Source organism: Heterodontus francisci, chromosome 29 (assembly GCF_036365525.1).
Source record: "Heterodontus francisci isolate sHetFra1 chromosome 29, sHetFra1.hap1, whole genome shotgun sequence".
Classification (NCBI taxonomy): Eukaryota; Metazoa; Chordata; class Chondrichthyes; order Heterodontiformes; family Heterodontidae; genus Heterodontus; species Heterodontus francisci.
Window position 1 is genome coordinate 57,296,409 of NC_090399.1, and position 17,292 is coordinate 57,313,700.

The 17,292-nt window shown below is 45.8% G+C and overlaps 1 protein-coding gene across 1 annotated transcript; it reads right to left on the reverse strand.

The window, feature by feature from the left end:
* Positions 1-14,013: 14,013 nt before the first annotated feature.
* On the reverse strand, positions 14,014-16,042 carry LOC137346334 (uncharacterized). Its single transcript, XM_068009832.1, has 2 exons — positions 15,233-16,042; positions 14,014-15,136 (listed from the first exon to the last, which is right to left on the reverse strand). The coding sequence occupies exons 1-2, from the start codon at positions 15,719-15,721 to the stop codon at positions 14,993-14,995; spliced, it is 633 nt and encodes a 210-aa protein (XP_067865933.1). The 5' UTR covers positions 15,722-16,042; the 3' UTR covers positions 14,014-14,992.
* Positions 16,043-17,292: the final 1,250 nt, after the last annotated feature.

Below are 17,292 nucleotides of genomic sequence, written 5' to 3' on the forward strand. Positions count from 1 at the left end.
GCCCTAAACGCCTTCCTTCTTCTGGAGCCCCGTCGCTGGATCATAAACCTGGCCAAGGCTGGGAAACTGAAATCCCCGCCAAAACACAGCCACCCGCTGCCGCTCTGCCCAGTGTGTGATCAGACCGCGTATAATCCCCGCCCTCGAGACATGAGGAGGCCAATCAGAGCGGACGGTTAGAGACCGACACGGCCCCAACCAATGGCAAGGACTACAATGTGACCGACATCTTCTGCAACCAATAAGGTTATCGTATTGTCTGAGTGACAGCTGCGTTAACCAATCGACATGCAGTCTTTCCTTCTCCGCCGTGCAACATGTCTCGACACAACAGAAGCGGCGTGTCAAATTCCGACCAATCCTAGCGCGGCATTGCTCAGCTCAGCACCGCCTCTCAATGCATGTGACCAACAGCTCAGTGAACCAATCGGTGAGCAGAATTGCTGCACACTAACCAATCAAAGAAGAGCGGTGCTGCTCAATTCCTGTCGTGTTCCTCCCCGTCCAGAGTCATTGCATCCACTTGGCTGAACGTCTTTACGTCATGGCGCTCTGACGGCCAATTCCGACCAGTTCGCTGTTGATGCTGGAGGCGGGGCAAAGGTACTTAAAGCGAGTCTGCACAGAGAATTACTGTTGTACAACCATATTTCACTGTTGTCAATTGCAGCATGAGCTGAACTGCGGGTAATCAGTGAATGAGAGGAGAGGCACCCGGGGGAAAGGGAGGTGAAGGAAGACAGTGAGGTAGAGAGACGGAGAGGGTTGGAGATGGAATTCCAGAGTTTAGGGCCGAGGCAGCGGAAGGTGCCACCAATGATGGAGCAATTAAAATCAGCGATGTTCAAGAGGGCAGAATTATAGCAGCAGAGATACCTCAGAGGGTTGAGGGGGTGGAGGAGATTACAGAGATAGGGAGGGAGCGAGGTCATGGAGTGATTTGAAAACAAGGATGAGAATTTTAAATTCAAGACGTTGCTTGACCGGGAGACAATGTAGTTCAGTGAACACAGGGGTGATTGCGGAATGGGAACTGGAGTGAATTCAGGTTAGTTTTAGATGAGTTTTAGTTTCTGCAGGGTGAAAATAGGAGGCTGGCCAGGAGTGCATTGGAATAGTCAAGTCTAGAGATAACAAGAGCATGGATGAGGATTTCAGCAGCTGATGAAGGTTTTAGTTGCAGATAAGTTGAGACAGAATCAACGATGTGTGACATTACATAGCTGCAAATAGACAGTCTCCGTGATAGAGCAGATAGGTGGTCGGAAGCTGATCTCAGGGTCAAATGGGATGCCAATGTTACAACAGTTTGGTTCAGCCTCAGACAGTGACCAATGAGAGGGATGGAGTCAATGATTAGGGAATGGAATTTGTGGCAGGGACCCAAGACAATGACTTTGGTCTTCCGAATATTTATTTGATGGAATTTTCAGCTCATCCGTTGCTGCATTTCAGACAAGCAATGTGACAAATCAGAGACAGTGGAGGGTTGAGAGGTGGTGGTGAGGTAGAGCTGGGTGTTATCAGCGCAGATGTGGAAACTGACAATATGTTTATGGACGATGTTTCCGCGGGGAAGCATGGAGATGGGAAATAGAAGGAAGTCAAGGAAAGCTCCTTGAGAGATTGTCGAGCTAACAGTGGGAGAGCAGGAAGAGAAGCCATTGCAGGTGATTCTCCAGCTATGACTGGAAAGATAAGAATGGAAGTAAGCAAGGTCAGTCCCACCCAGCTGGAAAATGTGGGAAAGGAGTTGGAGGAGGCCGGTGTGGTCAACCATGTCAAAAGGTGCAGACAGGTTGAGAAGGATGAGGATGGGTAGACTGCCTTTGTCACAGTCACATAGGATGTCATTAATGACTTGATGAGAACCGTTTCAGTATATTGACAGGGGCAGAAACCTGATTGGAGGGATTCAAACACGGAGTTCTGGGAAAGGTGGGCACGGATTTGGGAGAAGGACTTTGGAGAGGAAAGGGAGGCTGGAGATTGTGCAGTAATTTTCCCGGACAGTGTGGTCAAGAGTGGAATATTTAAGGAGTGTGTGATGATGATAGATTAGAAGGTGAGGGAGACACTTCCTCCTTTAAGATGCTCCATAAAACCTACCTCTTTGACCAAGCTTTCAGTCACCTGTCCTAATATCTACTTATGTGACTCGGTATCTAATTTTGCCTGATCATCGCTCCTGTGAAACACTTTGTAATGTTTTACTATATGAAGACACTCCATCATTGCCAGTTGTTGTTGGTTATAGATATGTGTGTCAATATGGGAGGGTTTCAATTCGGTATCCACAGCAGATAATTTATTGGTTGACATGTACACTTCAAATCAGCATTGATATAATTTAAAATATTAAGTATGAGCTTATCATAAGACTTATCTATAACTCACCACAATAGAAATATAAATCCAAGCAGCATTGTGTAATATAAGGCAGCAGGTGTACAATATATCTGGGTAGACTTATCTCTCGGAATAACATCTATCTGCAATATTGTATTGATAAGCTAACATTATTAGTGGTAACTATAGAGATGTGAGTGTGTGCAATTTAATGCAACATATCTATACATTGAAATGGAGGACCTAATATTTCAGAAAACAAGTATAACTTTAAACAGTAGATAAATAATTTGAAACCATGTATATATTAAAAGGGTTTGTACCTATTTAAGTAGCTTCTTCCAACCAAAAGCAACCACATTTACACAGCATATTGTTACGGACGGTTGTGAAGGAATGTGGGTGGTTCCCACTGTTCACCACCCAACTGACTGCAATCGTGTTTAGTTAAAAATGATGCTTTAGCTACTGAGTATCTTTTTGGTCAAAAAATAGACAAATGGCAGATTTTCTTGTTGGTTAAAAAAATAACTATTTTTACACAATTCCTGAAATGGTCACAACTTCACTCACACACATACTCAGTCACACACACATAAACAAGAATAGATAGATAGAGAGAAAAGGGTAGGAGTTAGTTCAAACTGAGTTAGGTATTCATGGTTAACAGTAAACATGTTGAAAATTCTCAGGAGACCAGTCTCTTTTAAAGGTGCAGGCCTGGGTATATGCAGTCTTGGCTTGTTGAGGTGTTGCAGATTTCTAGAGGGTAAGACTTCAGACTGGAGCTGGTGGTCATTTTCAGTTCCCTGCTGCAGCAAGTTGAAGGGTAGACTTGGCAGCAGGACATCTTCTTGCTTGGCTGGAACTGTTTCCACAGTCCCTGGCCTGACTGCTTTCTGAAGGTGTTTGCTTGATCTCTGTCTCTCTCTCCAGACATTTACCTTTCAAGATAAAAGTTTATCACATTAGAGTTTCTGTTAGGAAACACATGACCTGTCCCCTGTTGTGACCACAAAATGGGTCAGGATGTGATAGTGATTGCTATCGATTGATGTTTAAATGGCTAGCATTCTGTGAAGATGTTGCTACTTTACACCTTATTCATCTTGGTTTGAGTTGTGAGTCTGATTGTCTCCAGCATCCTCTGTTAGTCTATTCACATCAATCATAGTCATTAATATGCCTTGGCTCCTTTCAATTTCACAGGGGTTTTCCACAGAGTTATTTCAGACAAGGCTAATGAGCTTCATCTTTGCAGTTGAGTTTGTGGATTTCCAGTACAGGAGCGGTCACATGGTCACTACTCCATTTTGACTGTGTTTCAAGTGTTCAAGTTCCTGTGATGTATTTTAACAGCTGACTTTTAAACTTCATGATTCCTCCATTTCATTGTTTATTTCATCACGGCTCCTTCCGTGCAGGACAATATCCATCATTTAAACCAGCATGTGTCCATCAATCGATATCATTTTTCAAAATACTTGTTCCAGTGTTTCTTCCTCTTTTCATCCCCATGTTCAAGGTCACAGGACACTGACCAGTTAGATGGGAACAGGAGAGATCAGATGAGTTTAAAATGGGATTTAATCTTCAGTCCCTCCATATCCTGCTCTTTCACCCAACTCAGTTAGTAACTCTCTCTACTCTAAGGCAGGAGGCTGTGGGTTCAAGGCCCACTTCAGAGACTTGAGCCCCATAATCCAGGCTGACACTCCCTAATGCCAGTACTGAGGGAGTGCTGCACTGTCAGAGGTGCTGTCATTCAGATGAGACATTAAACCCGAGGGCCCCATTTACCCCCTCAGGTGAATGTAAAGGATGGCATCTAATGGAAGAAGGGCAGTGAAGTTCTCCCTGGTGCCCTTGGTTGATGTTTATTCTTCAAATAACACCCCAAACAGATTACCTGTTGTTTTATATCATTGCTACTTATGGAAGCTTGCTGTGCATACATTGGTTGCCATGTTTCCGACAACAGTGACTGCAGTTCAGAAGTACATCATTGGCTGTAAAGCTCTTTGGGATAGAGTCATAGAGTTATACAGCACAGAAACAGGCCCTTCGGCCCATCGTGTCCATGCCGGCCAGCAAGCACCTATCTACTCTAATCCCATTTTCCAGCACTTGGCCCGTAGCCTTGTATGCTATGGCGTTTCAAATGTTCATCTAAATACTTCTTAAATGTTGTGAGGGTTCCTGCCTCTACCACCCCTTCAGGCAGTGTGTTCCAGATGCCAACCACTTTCTGGGTGAAAAGATCTTTCCTCAAATCCCCTCTAAACCTCCTGCCCCTTACCTTAAATCTATGTCCACTGGTTATTGACCCCTCTGCTCAGGGAAAATGTTTCTTCCTATATACCCTATCTGCCCCTCATAATTTTGTATACCTCAATCAGGTCCCCCCTCAGCCTTCTCTGCTCTAAGGAAAACAACCCTAGCCTATCCAGTCTCTCTTCATAGCTGAAATGCTCCAGCCCAGGCAACATCCTGGTGAATCTCCTCTGCACCCTCTCCAGTGCAATCACATCCTTCCTATAGTGTGGTGACCACTGTACACAGTACTCCAGCTGTGGCCTAACTAGTGTTTTATACAGCTCCATCATAACCTCCCTGCTCTTATATTCTATACCTCAGCTAATGAAGGCAAGTATCCCGTAAGCCTTCCTAACCACCTTATCTACCTGTGCTGCTGCCTTCAGTGATCTATGGACAAGTAGACCAAGGTCCCTCTGACCCTCTGTACCACCTCGGGTCCTACCGTCCATTGTATATTCCCTTGCCATGTTAGTCCTCCCAAAATGCATCACCTCACACTTCTCAGGATTAAATTCCATTTTCCACTGCTCTGCCCATCTTCCCAGTCCATCTATTCTCAGGTAGTAAAGGGTGCTATAGAAATGCAAGTTCTTCCTTTCATTTATAGAAAGATTTAGAGCACAGAAAGAGGACATTTGGCCCATCATGTCAATGCCAGCCATAAAAGAGCTTTCCATTCTAATCCCACCTTCCAGCTCTTGGTCTGTAGTCCTGTAGGTTACAGCACCTCAACGATATTTCTAAGTATTTTCTCACTGTTATGATGGTTTCTGCCTCCAGCAACCTTTCAGACAGTGACTTCCAGATCCCCACCATCCTCGGGGTGAAAAATTCACCCCCTCTCATTCTTCTACCAATTACATTAAATCTATGCCCCCTGGTTATTAACATCCCTGCTAAGGGAAATAGGTCCTTCCTATCTACTCTGTCTAGGCCCCTCATAATTAATACACCTCAATTAAATCTCCCCTCAGCCTTCTCGGTTCTACAGAAAACAACCCCAGCCTATCCAATCTTTCCTCACAGTTAAAATTCTCCATTCCTGGCAACATGCTCATAAATCTCCTCTGCACCCTATCTACTGCAATCACATCCTTCCTGTAATTACAGTGACCAGAACTGTACACTGTTCTCTAGCTGCTGTCGAACAAATGTTTTATACAGTTTTCTAGCATAACCTCCCTACTCAGCGAATAAGTGTAAGTATCCCTTATGCCTTCGTGACCACCTTATCCACCTGTCCATCCACCTTCATGTATCTGAAGACAAACACTCCAGGGTCCCCCTGTTCCTATACACTTCTCAGAATTGCACCATTTATTCTGTATTCCCTGGTGTTGTTTGCCCTCCCCAAATGCTTAATTCACACTTCTCTAGACTGAATTCCATTCACCACTTTTCTGCCCACCTGACCACTTCATTGATATCTTCCTGTGGTCTACAGTTTTCTTTCTCACTATCAATCACAAGGCCAATTATTGTATCATCTGCAAAATTCTTAATCATTGGTATGTTGGCCTTCATAGCGAGAGGATTCAAGTACAGGAGCAAGGATGTCTTACTGCAATTATATAAGGCCTTGGTGAGACCATATCTGGAGTATTGTGTGCTGTTTTGGTCTCCTTATCTGAGGAAGGATGTTCTTGCTATGGAGGGAGTGCAGCGAAGGTTCACCAGACTGATTCCTAGGATGGCAGGACTGATGTATGAAGAGAGATTGGGTCTATTAGGCTTGTATTCACTAGAGTTTAGAAGAATGAGAGGGGATCTCATAGAAAACTACAAAATTCTATCAGGACTGGACTGACTAGATGCAGGAAGGATGTTCCCGATGGTGGGGGATTCCTGGACCAGGGGTCACAGTCTAAGGATAAGGGGTAAGCCATTTAGGACTGAGATGAGGAGAGATTTCTTCACCCAGAGAGTGGTGAACCTGTGGAATTCTCTACTACAGAAAGCAATTGAGGCCAAATCATTAAATATATTCAGGAAAGAGTTAGATATAGTTCTTAGGGCTAAAGTGATACAGGGAGAAAGTGGGAGCTGGGTACTGAGTTTTGATGAAAGCCATGATCATATTGAATGGCGGAGCAGGCTCGAAGGGCCGAATGGCCTACTCCTGCTCCTATTTTTCTATGTTTCTATTCTACGTTTATTTAAATCTAAATCATCGATATATACCTCAAACAGTAAGGGGCCCAGTCCTGAGTCCTGTGGAACCTCACTGGAAACAACCTATCAGTCATAAAAAGACACCCATCGACCCTTTGCTTCCTGCCACTGAGTCAATTTTGTATCCAACTTTGCTCTGGATCCCAATGGGCTTTTGCTTTCATGACCAGTCCGCCATGTGGGACCTTATCAAAAGCCTTGCGTAAATTCATGTCGAGTATATCAAATGCACTACCTTCATCAACACATCTTGTTACCTCCTCAAAGAATTCAACTGAGTTAGTCAGACACAACCTTCCCTTAACTAATGGTCCTTGATTAAACTGTTCTAGATGATGGTTCATACCATCTCTCAGAATTATTTCCAATAATTTTCCCACTACCGAGGTTAAGCTGACTGGCTGTAATTACTCAGTCTATCCCTTCCTCCCTTTTTATATAATGGTAAAACTTTAGTGGTCCCCCACTTCACCGGCACCATGCCTGCAGCCAGAGAAAATTAGAAAATGATGGTCAGAGCCTCTGCTATTTCACCCCTTTCACCTGAAAACTACACGTGATCTTTCCTCTGAACTTATTCAACAGCCTCTCACCAAAATATCACGGGATTCCCTCTGCTTGGAAACTCAGAGAGACGATCACTGTCTCCAGTCTGTCTGCCATCTCCTCATCCAGCACAGAGAGCTGGTCTTCCACTGAACTTTACTCACACAAGCTGACTCTACATTTCCAACACTCTCGATATTGGGTGCACGGGACAGGATTCATTGTCAAGAAAACTTCCTTGCTGGTCACCTTCTGAGTCCAGTTCTTAGTGTGTTTGGTGGATACCACACAGTGAACTGGTTACATTTATATAACAATGTTATGTATCACCTTTACAAATCACTGGGTTAGGTCTCAGCTGGAGAATTGTCTTCACTTTAGGAAGGATGTCAAGTCATTGGAGATTGTGCTGAGGAGATTGAGCAGAATTGGTTATGTGGAGAGTTGGAGAAGCTGGGATTGTTCTCCTCAGAGCAGAGAAGGTTAAGGGGGAGATTTAACTATAAGGGGTTTTGACAGAATAAATAAGAAGAAACTGTTTCCAGTGACAGGAGGGTCAGTAACTAGAGGACACAGATTTAAGATAATTGGTGAAAGAACCAGAGGGGCAGATGATGAGAATATTTTTTACGCAGTGTGTTGTTATGATCTGAATAAAGTAATGACAAGGTGGTGGAAGCAGATTCAATAGTAATTTTCAAAAGGGAATTGGATAAATAGCGGAACTTCAGGTCTATGGTGAAAGAGCAGGGCAGTGGGAATGATTGGATAGCTCTTCCAAAGAGCTGGCACAGAAACTATGGGCCAAATGGCCTCCTACTGGATCATTCAGGGAACATTGAGCTGTAACACTCTCTGCTACCAGGAGGAGGCACCATCATCTAAAACATCCCCAATCCCCCTAAATGCAGCCAACACTGACTCTCCCCATTTAACAGTAACTCTGGGAACATCAGTGATTTACTCAACATTGATCTCTCCTTTCTTCCTCCTCCCTCACTGGCTCATTCAAGATGAACTCAACTGACCCGCAATTTCTGCAATTATTTTCTAGATTGAATTCAGGGCAGATTCCTGACACAACATATCGTGTAACTGACAAGAAAACAGGGTGTACTAGATTTAACAATGAATAATGACCAGGAATTAATTAACAACTTGCAGGTTGATAGGTAAATTGGCCATTGTAAATTGCCTCTAGTGTAGGTAGGTGGTAGGGGAATTGAGGGAAGGTGGGGATGTGGTAGGGAATATGGGATTAATATAGGATTAGTATAAATGGGTGATTGATGGTTGGCACAGACTCGGTGGGCTGAAGGGCCTGTTTCAGTGCTGTATCACTCTATGACTGTGACTATAACATTCGGATAGTAAATGAACATTTAGCAATCAGTGACCACAATATGTCAGAGACAGACATTCAGTTCCAGGAGAAAGGTCCCCCACATGCTATGGTTTTAATGTTAGTGAGGCTGACTTGGACAGAATGACATGTAAGGTGAACACATAAAAGTCAGCTGAGCTGTTAACAGGGAAACCGAGAGTAAAACAATGGGAGGCTATTAAAGAAGTATTGAGTACAATAGGTATCAAATACAGAACCCTAAAGAGAATGAAGAGGGGACAGAATCCCAGATCTTAAAACAGTGATGTTGAAGGAATTGTGATCTATGTTCAAATAGAACCATTGAAAAATTATAGCATAGAAGGAGGCCATTCAGCTCATCATGTTTGTGCTGGCTGAAAAAACTAGCTGCTCAATCTGATCTAAAACTTGAATGTAGGAGAATAAAACAGAACTTTGCCCAGGGATGAAAGAGGAATAATGGGGAAAAGAAGATGTTTGTACTAAAAAAGGAATAGAATCTTCCCCACTCTCGAGTTTGAGTGGCTGGTTTTGGTGTTTATGGAGTGCATAACATGGTCGTACTTTACCTTTACAGACATCGGACATTTATCTAGAGGCTGGAGACTTCTGACTGCTGTTTTTATTCACACCCACATATCTAACAAATTCCTGTGGGTGAAAATGTCTATTTACTATTTTAGAGCTGCTTCAATTTGTTGCCAGTCCCTCTCAGGAGACCCGATCAGAGGGGAGCAGCCACAAGGGTTACTGACAGTTTCCTCATGTCCCCTTTCAAATGGTTCCCACCTGGAGAAACATTAACTGGGAGGCAGGGTTAGTCCCCTCCCCCTCATTTCCATGTTATTACAATGTCTCTCCATGTTGTAGACACAGATGCTCCACCCACTTCCCTAGGACAAGCTTCGAGAATCCCGGTGCTGGAGGGACTGCAGTCCGAGGCTCCACCCGAGCAGACAGGAGCGGTGGGATGGATCAGTGAGCAGACAGGAGCGGCGGGATGGATCAGTGAGCAGGCAGGAGCGGTGGGCTGGAGCAGCAAGCAGAAAGGATCGGCAGGTTGGAGCAGCGAGCAGACAGGAGCAGCGGGATGGAGCAGCAAGCAGTCAGGAGCAGCGGGATGGAGCAGCAAGCAGACAGGATCGGCAGGTTGGAGCAGCAAGCAGTCAGGAGCGGCAGGTTGGAGCAGCGAGCAGTCAGGAGCGGCGGGATGGAGCAGCAAGCAGACAGGATCGGCAGGTTGGAGCAGCAAGCAGTCAGGAGCAGCGGGATGGAGCAGCAAGCAGACAGGATCGGCAGGTTGGAGCAGCGAGCAGTCAGGAGCGGCTGGATGGAGCAGCAAGCAGTCAGGAGTGGCGGGCTGGAGCAGCGAGCAGACAGGAGTGGCGGGATGGAGCAGCGAGCAGTCAGTAGCAGTGGGATGGAGTAGCGAGCAGACAGGAGCGGCGGGATGGAGCAGCGAGCAGTCAGGAGCGGCAGGATGGAGCAGGGAGCAGTCAGGAGTGGTGGGATGGAGCAGGGAGCAGTCAGGAGCGGCGGGATGGAGCAGCGAGCAGACAGGAGCGGCGGGATGGAGCAGCGAACAGTCAGGAGCGGCGGGATGGAGCAGCGAGCAGACAGGAGCGACAGGATGGAGCAGGGAGCAGTCAGGAGTGGTGGGATGGAGCAGGGAGCAGTCAGGAGCATCGGGATGGAGCAGCGAACAGTCAGGAGCGGCGGGATGGAGCAGCGAGCAGACAGGAGCGGCAGGATGGAGCAGGGAGCAGTCAGGAGTGGTGGGATGGAGCAGGGAGCAGTCAGGAGCGGTGGTATGGAGCAGCGAGCAGACAGGAGCGGCGGGATGGAGCAGCGAGCAGACAGGAGCGGTGGGATGGAGCAGCGAGCGCAGGAGCGGAGGGATGGATTAGCGAGCAGACAGGAGCGGCTGGATGGAGCAGCGAGCACAGGAGCGGAGGGATGGATTAGTCAGCAGACAGGAGCGGAGGGATGGATCAACGAGCAGACAGGAGCGGTGGGATGGAGCAGCGAGCACAGGAGCGGAGGGATGGATTAGCGAGCAGACAGGAGCGGAGGGATGGATCAGCGAGCAGACAGGAGCGGCGGGATGGAGCAGCAAGCAGTCAGGAGCAGCGGGATGGATTAGCGAGCAGACAGGAGTGGCTGGATGGAGCAGGGAGCAGTCAGGAGCCGTGGGATGGAGCAGCGAGCGCAGGAGCGGAGGGATGGATTAGCGAGCAGACAGGAGCGGCTGGATGGAGCAGGGAGCAGTCAGGAGCGGTGGGATGGAGCAGCGAGCACAGGAGCGGAGGGATGGATTAGCGAGCAGACAGGAGCGGAGGGATGGAGCAGCGAGCAGTCAGGAGCAGCGGGATGGAGCTGGGAGCAGTCAGGAGCGGTGGGATGGATTAGCGAACAGTCAGGAGCGGCTGGATGGATCAGCGAGCAGACAGGAGCGGCGGGATGGATCAGTGAGCAGACAGGAGCGGCTGGATGGAGCAGTGAGCAGTCAGGAGTGGCGGGATGGAGCAGCGAGCAGTCAGGAGCGGTGGGATGGAGCAGCGAGCACAGGAGCGGAGGGATGGATCAGCGAGCAGACAGGAGCGGCGGGATGGAGCAGCGAGCAGACAGGAGCAGTGGGATGGAGCAGGGAGCAGTCAGGAGCAGTGGGATGGAGCAGCGAGCACAGGAGCGGTGGGATGGAGCAGCGAGCAGTCAGGAGCGGTGGGATGGAGCAGGGAGCAGACAGGGGCAGCGGGATGGAGCAGCGAGCACAGGAGCGGCGGGATGGAGCAGGGAGCTGTCAGGAGCGGTGGGATGGAGCAGCGAGCACAGGAGCGGTGGGATGGAGCAGCGAGCAGTCAGGAGCGGTGGGATGGAGCAGCGAGCAGTCTGGAGCGGTGGGATGGAGCAGCGAGCAGTCAGGAGCGGTGGGATGGAGCAGGGAGCAGTCAGGAGCGGTGGGATGGAGCAGCGAGCAGACAGGAGCGGTGGGATGGAGCAGGGAGCAGTCAGGAGCCGTGGGATGGAGCAGCGAGCACAGGAGCGGCGGGATGGATCAGCCAGCAGACAGGAGAGGCGGGATGGAGCAGCGAGCAGACAGGAGCGGCGGGATGGAGCAGCGAGCACAGGAGCGGCGGGATGGAGCAGCGAGCACACGTCTACAGGCGGAAGCAGCGACTGAGGCGACGAGTGCGGGAGGGAGTGGGTTAAGGTTGGGGGAATCAGGCGGGAATCGCGGCCATTGACGGGTCGGCAACACTCGGACGTCATCTCGTTGACGTCATTACGTGGTGACGCTGCAGAAACTCCCCCTTTATGATCATATTCTGATGTTACACCTGCAGAAACAAGCCTTATGTGACCTTACATTGTTTATAAATAATGTTCAGCTAGAAATAGATTTTATATCTTGAAATGCTCTGCCTGGATGATTTTCTGATGATAATTCAGCCCATGAGCTGATTTTGATCTGATTTTACATTTCAAATTTACTTCGTGTAGGAACAAAAAGGTGAAAAGTGATTTGAGAATTTGAGAAAAGATCTCTTCATCTCCATCAAATTTAATTTTATAGTGAACTGAATGGTGTGCTCCAATTCCCATTCCTTATATTTATATGTGTTTATTTTCCCTTGTGTGCCTGTTCCTGGTCCCTGCTCTCACTGATCAGTAATTTAGCAGGCTGTTCTCATACATGACTGTTAATATCATTACTGCTCTGACATTGTCCTATTGTAACACTCACGTTGCTGAGGGATTTCTTCACTTTATTATTAATAACCTGTGGTAATTGTTCCTCACTGGGTACCTTTTCTGGGCTGCATAGTTTGGACTTTCCCCTGTCGGTTCTCAGCCACATTCCTCCCGCATTCCCCCCAACCACCTCACCCTCCGTCAGTCGAAGGTCGGCACCATTCTAGTTATTTAAGTTTTACATTTTGTGTTTGATGCTCTCAGATCCAGCGTCTAGTGGGTGAAAATCACTGCAAATACTGAAAGGCAACAGGCAACCGCGAGCATCTGGAGTAGGAGTGGATTCTCAGGAGGACAAACTGAAGAGGTTGGTGCTGTGAGGAATGATCATTTCCATCTTGGACTGGAGAACGGGTTGAATTGCAGTTATAGTGAACGGTTCGGTTGATTCTTTGGTTTTGAAGCTAAAATCTAATCCGAATTCTCTTTCTTCGCGCTGCACCCATCCTAGGCCCTAAGCCCTCAAGGTTAGAAGTTGACGGTAAAAGTTGGGGAGTATATTGATCTCATACTATTCAGTTTAATTACTGGTGAAAGGTGAGATACTCTGGGAGAAAACCAGCTCGTTTATTGTCATGTTTTCCTTTTGTTTCATAGTTAACATTTTGTCATCACAATGTCTTGTTCGGCATCTGTTTCAAACTATAGACACCAAATCGGTTAAATGTTGCAGTTCTCAAGTATTATATTGAAGAGAGTTTTTCCAATGAAGAAAAGAAAACGCTTTTGACACAGATGTGCAGAGAAATGCAGCACAGAAAAACACAAAAAAGAATTCAGACTGACAATCCAGGCGATCTGTTTTGTCTCATTCCTTTGAAGTTAATTTCACCATAATCGTTATGAGAAGGAAATGGGTTTGGAGTGGGGGGATGTGGGAGAGTAATTGTTAAATTAATCTCTGCACAAAATATGGAGGAAACATTCCTGACTGAAACCTAACACACCTGGTGCAATGACGTGCGTTCAGGTTCAACACCGGTTTTACAATCCGTCTGATTACACATTCCAGGTATTTCAAGATAAATATAGAGTTCAGAACTTATAACAAGACATGAAATATAGGAGCACAATGTAACACTTTAAAACTGGGGTTATATTATTTCTAGATTTTATGCTCCATTAATCTTTGAAATATTTAACTCTGCTTCTCTTCAAGATTACATTTGGTCTCGACTCCTTCTGTGTTGCCCAGGGAGCGTGAATTAGACTATATTCTCTATCTTCTATATTGATCTCCGTTCCATTTACACAAAGTGGGACAAGGTAAAAGACAGAGTGGTGATCTGATGAGAGGAGCTCAAAGTTATGGAGAGCTTGGATCAGAAAAATCATGACCATAAAAACTATTTTCACTTCTTGGCAGGAACGCATCAGTTTAACTTCATCACAAAAGAACCTGATTTTAGATTTAGAGTTTAGATTTTTATTGTCTATCCTGTGAGTTCCCAGGATTTTCCTTATCTTTGTAATGTAACAGAGTGACACGACATTTATATTGTTTTATGTATAATTGTCACAGTGACTGAGTTTTAATAAACCAAATAAACAGTGGTTGTAACTTAGATAGCTACAGTTGTTTCATGTTTTGGAAAATAATAAGATTGCATGTCTCATGGTAAAAGTGCTGTAAATATTTTATTACTGCAATAAAACTGTCAATATTTTCTCATCAAACAAGGGAGTTAAAATGTTCCAGACAATATTTTAAATGTTCCAGAATATATTTCCTGTTCCTACGCTGGGGCTGTTGGATTGCCTGGTGAGTAGAGGACGATTGGAGCAAGAGAAACACACCGCTAATGAACTCATCTGAATTTATGCCCATTTAACTGCCTGAAAAATAGCATTTGGCAGAATCCCTTTTGGATATTTACCATCTCCTGCCCAGCTTCTTGTATTCACGATGTTCGATGATTCAACAGCCCAAGGCACACCACTGGGGAAATCTGTCACTGTCTTTTCTGTATGTCAACAAGAGCAATTTGTTGTGATCTGAAAATGATATTAATGATATTAATTGACCCGAAGCTTCCTGAAATTAAATAATTCATCACTAAAATTCAAAAAGCAGCCAAGCAGATATGTAGCTGAGCAAATCACATAACAATCAGATTCTTGAACTGAGTGAACTGGTTCATCCATCAAGCAAACTAGTTGCAGCAAACTGAACAATCAGACCAATAGTGTGTTAAAAAAGGGAGAACAGTATTTCTTTGAGTGAAGCTGAATTGAACCTATTGTATACAATGACAAAATTAAAGCAGCCGATACAAAGGTAAATTCTTCAAAAATGCCGCGCAAATTTACTTATACATTTAATTCTTTCCAAACCTGGATTGGTTTTATGTAAATATTTGACCAGTTAGAAATTGGTGTAAACAGAATAAGTTAGTTCTTTACCTTTACTTTCTGGACATTAAATACTCATTGAGATTATGTCAGGCTTTGTAAAGAGCTTTAAATGGTAAACATAAACATTTACCCTCACATTTCTCTTTGAGTCTCTCCAAATCTGTTGACAGCTCTGCTGGCCACAGTTCCGCCAGGGCAAATAGAGAACTTGGTTTTCAGTAGTATATTAAACAGCAGGAACAATATGCCTCTGTAGAGTGGTTGGACAGATCCAATCTAAACGGCAGATAATTGTGTATGATATGAGACCAATCCGGGGTGGGTGGGTGGGGAGATAAATTTAACGCATTCCGATTAATTTAATTTATTTACCTTAATCATCCGGGTAAAGGGATATTTAATAATATTCTTTAACTCATCTCTGAATTTGGTCTGTGCCACTGCATAAATAACCGTGTTGGTGCAGGAACTCAAACGCTGGAGCATGAATCCGGTCTGTTCCATGATGGTGAAAGGGTCATTGTAATCACTTTGGTAAAATTGATTTTCCGTAAATTGTACAGAAATCTGACAGATGGAGATTAGAATCCATAACAAGATAAAACTGCCCGAAATAGCGAGCAGTAATATGATGGACTTTCTGCGGCTCTCTATCTCTGGATCTTTGCTCTTTTCCCGGAATCCCCTCCTGACTCTATTGGTCACTACAATGTGTCTGATGGTCAGAGCATTGAAGAACAAAATTAAGAAAAATGCAGCAAGTGGGGTTAAAATAGTGTCAAGCCACAAGTAAACCATCCAAACGGGCAAAATATAGAATGCAGATTTTACAACACAGAACCATGGTATGTTATCAATCATTATTCCAGGTTCATTTACAAAGTAAAGTGGAATATTTTGTAAAACGGAAAGTGCACACACCGCTGCTATAACGACAAGTGCAGTTTTTTCTGTGCAGTATTTGTTTCTCAGTTTCTGGTAACAGATGGATACAAAGCGATCAAAGCTGAAAGCGACTGTTAACCAGACAGAACAATCAATGGAAATAAAACTGAAGGTGAATGTAAGACTACAGATGGAGGTGTAATCCAGAAATGAATTTGTGAAATTCTTTTTCTTTTGGGCCTCCTTATCTCGAGAGACAATGGATACGCGCCTGGAGGTGGTCAGTGGTTTGTGAAGCAGCGCCTGGAGTGGCTATAAAGGCCAATTCTGGAGTGACAGGCTCTTCCACAGGTGCTGCAGAGAAATTTGTTTGTTGGGGCTGTTGCACAGTTGGCTCTCCCCTTGCGCCTCTGTCTTTTTTCCTGCCAACTACTAAGTCTCTTCGACTCGCCACAATTTAGCCCTGTCTTTATGGCTGCCCGCCAGCTCTGGCGAATGCTGGCAACTGACTCCCACGACTTGTGATCAACGTCACACGATTTCATGTCGCGTTTGCAGACGTCTTTATAACGGAGACATGGACGGCCGGTGGGTCTGATACCAGTGGCGAGCTCGCTGTACAATGTGTCTTTGGGGATCCTGCCATCTTCCATGCGGCTCACATGGCCAAGCCATCTCAAGCGCCGCTGACTCAGTAGTGTGTATAAGCTGGGGATGTTGGCCGCTTCAAGGACTTCTGTGTTGGAGATATAGTCCTGCCACCTGATGCCAAGTATTCTCCGAAGGCAGCGAAGATGGAATGAATTGAGACGTCGCTCTTGGCTGGCATACGTTGTCCAGGCCTTGCTGCCGTAGAGCAAGGTACTGAGGACACAGGCCTGATACACTCGGACTTTTGTGTTCCGTGTCAGTGCGCCATTTTCCCACACTCTCTTGGCCAGTCTGAACATAGCAGTGGAAGCCTTACCCATGCGCTTGTTGATTTCTGCATCTAGAGACAGGTTACTGGTGATAGTTGAGCCTAGGTAGGTGAACTCTTGAACCACTTCCAGAGCGTGGTCGCCAATATTGATGGATGGAGCATTTCTGACATCCTGCCCCATGATGTTCGTTTTCTTGAGGCTGATGGTTAGGCCAAATTCATTGCAGGCAGACGCAAACCTGTCGATGAGACTCTGCAGGCATTCTTCAGTGTGAGATGTTAAAGCAGCATCGTCAGCAAAGAGGAGTTCTCTGATGAGGACTTTCCGTACTTTGGACTTCGCTCTTAGACGGGCAAGGTTGAACAACCTGCCCCCTGATCTTGTGTGGAGGAAAATTCCTTCTTCAGAGGATTTGAACGCATGTGAAAGCAGCAGGGAGAAGAAAATCCCAAAAAGTGTGGGTGCGAGAACACAGCCCTGTTTCACACCACTCAGGATAGGAAAGGGCTCTGATGAGGAGCCACCATGTTGAATTGTGCCTTTCATATTGTCATGGAATGAGGTGATGATACTTAGTAGCTTTGGTGGACATCCGATCTTTTCTAGTAGTCTGAAGAGACCACG